Source organism: Trypanosoma rangeli, assembly GCF_003719475.1.
Source record: "Trypanosoma rangeli strain AM80 chromosome Unknown Tra_15.4_contig_00193, whole genome shotgun sequence".
Taxonomy (NCBI): Eukaryota; Euglenozoa; class Kinetoplastea; order Trypanosomatida; family Trypanosomatidae; genus Trypanosoma; species Trypanosoma rangeli.
In genome coordinates, this window is record NW_021705940.1 from 26,314 (window position 1) to 33,164 (window position 6,851).

Sequence of the window (6,851 nt, forward strand, 5' to 3'; positions counted from 1 at the left end):
TACACACGCATGCACGCAAACAGAGGGAAAGGGAAACACGCACGCGCGCACGCACGCAGGACCACATAATAATAACAATAAAACGCAGACAAATATGACGCGCACCGCAGACACAAACAAACAAAACAAAACACGGCAACAACAAAACCATAAAAAAAAAATCACAAGACCCGTCTTCGTCAGATTTGGGTTGTGTGTAGGTTATCCCCGCGGCACCAGTTCTCCCAGACGGCCTGGGTGGCCTGGTAACTCCCGTGGCTTCGCGCACACGGCTGCTCCGCCTCCGCAGGCCGATGCGGCTGCCTGTCCAACGTAGTGTTTCCCCCCGCGTAGTTCAACACCACTGCACCACACAAAAGGCACGACAGACACGGCTTTGTGCCCTTCGGCAGGTGGGAGCAGGTCTCAACGCAGGTGTGACACGCCTAACGGCTGGCGGTGTTCAGGATGCCGAACACGGCAAGTGTGCTGCGGCTGCTAAGCAGGAGGCAGAGATGGTACGCAAGGAGGTGTATGTAGCCGCAGGTTAAGCGACCCAATAATTGCGCTCCTCCACCACCACCGCATCAAACTGTCCATCGACCTTGTTGATGTGAAACGGGCCCACGCCGCTCGCGTTGCCCACCATCCAGTTATGCGGCAGGAGGTCACTGTGGCGCGGTGTGGCTATCATGCCGCCCACGGAGGCGTCACCGCTCCATCTGCTTTTTTTCTTCATTTGCCTGTTTGTTTCTGTCCCCTCTTCACTTCTCTCATCCTCTCTTCACATCTCTCTCTCTCTGTATGTGTGTGTTTTTTTTTATGCATATGTTTGTATGCATGCGAAAGTAAATGAAGCAAACCCATCGGACAAAAAATACGACGGCACCTTCGCAACCCTGCCCCTTCTTCTCTCTTCTCTTCGCAAAAGTGTCTTTCCCGCTTCCTTCTCACTTCATTACCCCGCAAGGGCAGATGTCATGTACCCCTGCTGGCTCTTTGCTTCTATGGGCCGCTGCGTAGGGGGGCGAAAGCCACAATAAAGTCACCACCGTGCCCTTTTGCCTCCCACCTCTCCTCCGCAGAGAAGAGAGAAGTCCTATATACGTTACGTACAGGGCAGACAGAGCCACACCCACACGATCCCCAACCACGGTTCCGTCTCTGTCTTTCTTTCTTTCCCTACGTGTATGTGTGTGTGTGTGTGTGAGTGTGTTTGCCTGTCTGCAGTGTCTTTTTCTCCACGCACGTCCTACTCTCCCTGGCCTGTAAAGTCCTCAAATGTGACGGCGGTCGTAGTTCTCCGGATTCATCCCCGCATCCTCAATGCTACTGTTTGACTGCGACATCTCCGGTGCCCCAAATTTCGTCAGTCCCCGCACCCACCACTCCATCTCCTGCTCCGTCTGGATCACTTGGCCCTTCCCAAACTCCAGCCGCAGCTCCGTCCACTCCTCCCGCGCCGCCGCCGCGTCGGAGGCGGTGCCCCTGTCAAGGTTCTCCTGCGTTCCCATCGCCCAAAGCCCTTTGTGGTCAATTTCAAAGACAAACGCGTTCGTCAGCTTCAGCGCAAAGTTCATGTTGAGCGACGACACTAGCTTTTGCCGCGCCAGATTAAGCATGCGGAGGAAGCGCGGCGCACATCGGCAGAGCGGGTCAGGGTCGGAGATGACAGGCTCCCACACACGCTGCGTCTGTGAGGTGACGTTCATCCAGAGTTTCACGTCTGGTCGCAATCGCAGCAGTGCAAAAGTCTCCGGCTTGATGACGTAAATGGGCCGATCCTCGTCTTCCTCAGCGGTGGGGTTGCGCTCGCGCTCCTTAAAATTGGCGCGCCAGTCACTGCTGCTCATGCGTCGCATGCGCTCCTCGTCCTCCTCGCGCTCCCGGCGCTCAATGTTGACGACTTCCTCCTCTGTCTTGCTGTGCTTGCGATTCCACATGTCCTGCGCGATGTTGTGGACCACCGGGTGGCGCGAAAAGGTCGTCTTCCACGCCTCCTGCTGCATGTCGCCGGAGAGCAGCTCTAGTGGGCCGGAGAGGATTGCCCGCGGCGGCAGCGTGCCAAGCTGCTTAAACCAGTGAAATAACTGGGGGTCGGTGTGCCCCACCATAAGACTCCCCCGCGAGCACTCGAGGACGTTGCGAAAGTGTTCCGAGTTTTTCGGGACCGCCACGAGAAGAGACCAGTTATTGTCCCCCATGAATCTGTGCATGGCGTGGGGTTGCAGGTCACTTTTGACAGGCGCATCCCCCGCATCCTCGTCCTTGCCGCCGCCACAGTTGAGATCGTTACTAGCGCCGCTGGAGCCGTATCCCATGGGAATGCCGGTCTCCTTCAGCCGACGCACGTTGCTCGTCGTGAGCTGTCCGGTGCGGTACGTCCACAGCGTGTTGAAGAGGCGCGTGTTGTATGGGGCATCGCGGTTGGACTGCACCTTCTGCTTGATGGTGCGCCCCGCTGCAGCCCTGCCAGTTGACATCTACCAGACACAAAGAGAGAGAGAGAGAGAGAAGGAGAAAAGAGGGGAAGGAAACAGGGAACGTGCATGTTTTTTTTTTTGGCCGCAGCACCACTGCCACAATCTGCCGCCATTTTCGTCACATCATTTATATATATATTTTTCTACGATCACGCACGTTTCCTTTTCCCCCGCGCCGCCTCACTTGTCGCCGCCACCAAACATGTTTAACACGGGCTTCACGCATAACCAAGAAAAAAAAAAAAACACGCCAACAAAAAAGAAAAAAAAGCGCCTAGATACGAGGCCCCGCCCTCGCCACATCCACACAGCGAGAGCGTAGGGACCACGTGTGGGGGTGGGTGTATGTGGGGGAGGGGGACGGCCCAGTGCACGACGACCGGCATCCCCCAACCACAAAACGGTCCCCGCCTAACGCCCAGCCGCACACGTGGGTTCATGCCATGTCTGCCGTGCGCTGACGAAGTGGAAGGCTGTGGGCCCCGCAATCACTGTAGCCCATTTCGTGGAGGGTAGTAAGACACAAAGAGAAGGAGCAAAACAAGACAACAATACCACAAGAAAGAAGTGCCCCCGCGCCCGCCTTCAACGCGGCACCGCTGCCAACATGGAGCACGCAATCAACAACAATAATAATAATAATAAAGCAAGAGCGTCAAACACGACCCGCCATCATCTCACACAACCCCTACTGAGCCAAACACTTCCTCCAGAAGCGTGTGGCTTCCCCCAACGTAAAAGAAAACAATTATCCCCAACAAAATATTTGACTCGCAAGCACGCCCCCCTCTCTGCTACATGACACATCTCGTCTTGCATACGCACAGAATTCATTGCGGTAGACAAATTTACTGAAATACTTCGCTTCTTTTCCTCTCACCCGTCCAAAGTCAAAAGTTTTTCTTATTTAAAAAAAAAAAAAAAGAGAGATGAACATACATGGCATACTTCAGAGCCTTTATTTTGTCTTTTTGAATTCCTTAGCCTTTTCCCCGCGGAGAGAGACACATTTTTGCCTAGCTGCATTCGTGAGGTATATGTATATGTATGTTAACTGCATGTTAAACGGTGCGCCAGAACAGCATTGTTACCACGTACGTACAAAACATTGCTGTAAGCACCATGAACAGTGGAACGCCATCCTTAGATGCCTTGAGGGCGTCGTCATCCAAATTCGGCGTACGCATCAAAATATCCGCCTCTGTATGGCTGGAACGCGCGTGTGAGAGGTGCTTACTACTGCTGTTGTACGTGGCCTCCGCTGAGGCAGCGGGGTCGGGGACGGGGGCATCCGGTTCACGGCACAGCGCGTCGATGTTACGCTTTAGCGCTCGCAACTCACTGGAACCGGAGCTCCGGAACTGTTTTTCGGGTACCATCGCGAAGGCAGGGCTGAGACTAAGCCCACCCGCAAGCGTCCCCGGCGTGCGACTCAGAAACGTCTCTCGCAACAAGGGCTGTACCAGTTTCGCGGTGGGCGGCACCACCACCACCCCCTCGCCCTTCTTGCTGCTGTCCGTCGTGACACCCTCCATGTACACCTTGAGGCTGATGGGGGCGCCGCGCACCGCCTGGTGTGTGCCCCCCACCACGAGCTCCCACACGCCCCGCACCACCTCCGAGAAGCGGCCCTCCGCGGCAAGGCCGTGCAACAAAGGCTCGTACGCGGCGCGGCAGCCAGGAATGTACATCGACTCAAAAACAATCCTCTCATGGCAGCTGTGGTTGTAGCCGCCTCCGCCACCGGGGGAGGTTGCGATGGGCTGCGCAGTTGTTGCTGCAATTTCACTGGGCGTGTCGGTTACCACCGGACGAAGGCCGAAGGTAACCTGTGTACGGCAAGCTTCATGTGGCTGACCAGCGCCGTCCGTCACGAGTAGTGCCCCGTAGCGCGGGTGCACGTAAAACAACTTCGGCGCAGAGGATTTCACCTTAAAGATAACGCTACTATACGGCGGTGATGCCCCACCGCCCTCCTTCACCTGCCACGTGAGTGTGATGATGTTTTCCACAGGTGTTTCAGTGAAGTAAATGCCCCCACAAGAAGCTATCAGCGCCATGATTGAGACGTGTTGTCGATGCTGCTATTCGCAAGGACTACACACAGATAAAAAAAAAGAACAAAACCCAAACCAAAAACTACTTCTACGCAAACAAAACGGGAAATTCAGTTCTTTTCTTCCTTCCTTCTTATCACCTCTTCAAACACGCAATAAGGCTCGCCCAGTACAAAGAGAAAGGGCGTACGCACACAGAGTGTTTGAGGTTAAGACGCCGGCTGCTGTGCTGCTGTCCTGGAGCAAAGCGCCGTGTTCCCTTGTGGTTTTCCTCACTGGGCGTGGCATCAAACATACGCACACACGCATACACAATCAAAGAAGCAACAAGAGGCATGGACCAATTTCAGCGTATAGCATAGAGGAAAGACGGCGGAAAGAGCAGGTGCATGAAATGTCTCGTAGCTGCACACATGGCGTGAAGCTCAAGCACATTTACATGCCACACACTGAAAGAGAAGGGAACACAAGAAAGAAGGACCCCCGCGCCCGCCTTCAACGCGTCACCGCTGCCAACTTGGAGCACGCAATCAACAACAATAATAACAACAAAACAGGAGCGTCAAACACGATCCGCCATCATCCCACACAACCCCTACCGAGCCAAACATACACATGCACCTCCTCCTCCTCCCGTACACACGATGCTACAAAAAAAAAAAAGAGGCGTTGCCAACGTGAAGACGTGGAGGAGACAGACATACTGAGAAGCAAAAACAAAAACCGATACTTCGGATTAGCCCAATGCGCGCCTTCATTTCATGTGTTCCCTCTTCGTCTTCGTCTTTGTTTTGGTTTTGCCCTCACACCGCATCTAAAGCGTACAAGTTCCGCCTCCTCTTCTGCCGCTCCCTGCCTGCTTCACAAGTGAAAGGAGAACGCAAATAATAATAATAATAATAATAATTTCCCACCTGCAGCGTCCTTTCTATATCTCTGCCCGTCTTTGCAGAAGCGGGAGGGAAAGGCATTCCACGAATCAACGCCCACATGTTCCGCCCATGCACGTGGCGGCGCTCTCCTCTTCCAGTCTCCACGTCAGCCAGCGGGGAGGTGAAGTGCTCGTTTTTTCATCTGTTCCTGCTTTCCTCTCCTGCTGCTGCAGTGCGACAATGGAGCTCGGCCACCCCAAAAACACCACCTCCCTCCTCCCTCCTACCTCCTCTTCTTTCCCAGCCGCGCCACAATGTCTTTTAGCTTTAAAACACCAAGCTCTCGTGCTGGCAGAAACGACTAGGCACGTTAACAACAACACCAACATCACACACACACACACACAAGGCATGACTTACTCATGCACACCTCTGCATATTTCTATATCTTTTTATTTTGCTTTTTATCCATCACGTTCCCGCACCAATTCCATGTTGTTTGGTTTCACATGCATCAACTCATTCCCTTCTTATGTATACGTAATACATATATACATATATGTATATATATATGTATATATTACGTTTTAGTTCTTTTTCTCATCCTTAAATCTCAATCCCTGCGCACTTCATTCCTCTGGAACAAGATGCGCACACCACGTGGGTTCCCTCATCTATGCAAGCCCGCACTATCAATCCATCAGATGCATATATATGCATCTGATGTAGGGGTTAGTTGGCTGCTTGGTTGCTTGCGTTGCTGCCACGGCTCAGACGTTGATAGTGTCGGGAAGTCATTTATACAAATACACACGCGGCGCGGCAGCAACACGTGAAGCAGCAGCCGTCACGTCGATGCACGGTCACGTGGATTGTCGTGGGCATGCGCCAAAAAGCGCCACCACAAACCCACACAATCTCCCCGGCTCTGTTCCTTGTTTTCATCCTCTTCCTTTTGTTCTACTTGGCTGCCATCTCTCTCTGTTGCGTTGCCGCCACCACCGCCGCTGCTGCTGCAGCTGCTGCTGCTCGCACGAAGTTCCACGTAACTGACAGGCACATAAATATGAACAAATATGAATATAAATATGTTAGACTTCTCCACTTGTCGTAGTACAGTAAAAGACACAAACACGCAGAGAGAGAGAGAGAGAAAGACCGATGGAACACGTCAGAACGCGCCCCATCGCCTCCTCCCGTACATGCACAGGCTGCTGCTGCCGTGCTGCTGGTGTCTGCCACCCCCTTCTGTGACTTATTCGCTCGCAGGCGTTCGCTGACCGCATCCCCAATCATTATTTTTCCTTCTTTTTTTTTCATTTTCTCTTCTTTTCCCCTTTTGATCAACTCCCCGCTTTGCTTCTGCCCACTCCTTACTCCTTGCACAGCCCTTTTTCTTGCTCACACACGGAGAAAAAAGCGCACTGTCGCGGACGGATTCTCTGCTAGTCACGCTGGCG

At 53.3% G+C, this 6,851-nt stretch overlaps 2 protein-coding genes across 2 annotated transcripts, besides 14 other annotated features; both read right to left on the bottom strand.

Moving 5' to 3' along the window:
• Positions 1-36: 36 nt before the first annotated feature.
• Positions 37-58: a microsatellite.
• Positions 59-731: 673 nt separating this feature from the next.
• Positions 732-781: a microsatellite.
• A 361-nt stretch (positions 782-1,142) lies between these two features.
• Positions 1,143-1,206: a microsatellite.
• Positions 1,207-1,256: 50 nt separating this feature from the next.
• On the bottom strand, positions 1,257-2,462 carry TraAM80_05727 (uncharacterized protein; the record flags this gene model as incomplete). The annotated part of the gene is made up of 1 exon (XM_029382597.1): positions 1,257-2,462. One exon carries the CDS (start codon positions 2,460-2,462, stop codon positions 1,257-1,259), a length of 1,206 nt encoding a protein of 401 aa, XP_029237504.1.
• A 5-nt stretch (positions 2,463-2,467) lies between these two features.
• Positions 2,468-2,506: a sequence feature (GA-rich).
• Positions 2,507-2,692: 186 nt separating this feature from the next.
• Positions 2,693-2,732: a sequence feature (A-rich).
• A 348-nt stretch (positions 2,733-3,080) lies between these two features.
• Positions 3,081-3,107: a microsatellite.
• Positions 3,108-3,523: 416 nt separating this feature from the next.
• Positions 3,524-4,522, bottom strand: TraAM80_05728 (uncharacterized protein; the record flags this gene model as incomplete). Its single annotated transcript, XM_029382598.1, has 1 exon — positions 3,524-4,522. One exon carries the CDS (start codon positions 4,520-4,522, stop codon positions 3,524-3,526), a length of 999 nt encoding a protein of 332 aa, XP_029237505.1.
• A 524-nt stretch (positions 4,523-5,046) lies between these two features.
• Positions 5,047-5,075: a microsatellite.
• A 327-nt stretch (positions 5,076-5,402) lies between these two features.
• Positions 5,403-5,426: a microsatellite.
• Positions 5,427-5,764: 338 nt separating this feature from the next.
• Positions 5,765-5,798: a microsatellite.
• Positions 5,799-5,922: 124 nt separating this feature from the next.
• Positions 5,923-5,972: a microsatellite.
• A 149-nt stretch (positions 5,973-6,121) lies between these two features.
• Positions 6,122-6,151: a microsatellite.
• A 300-nt stretch (positions 6,152-6,451) lies between these two features.
• Positions 6,452-6,481: a sequence feature (A-rich).
• A 47-nt stretch (positions 6,482-6,528) lies between these two features.
• Positions 6,529-6,549: a microsatellite.
• A 52-nt stretch (positions 6,550-6,601) lies between these two features.
• Positions 6,602-6,630: a microsatellite.
• The last annotated feature ends 221 nt before the right edge of the window (positions 6,631-6,851 follow it).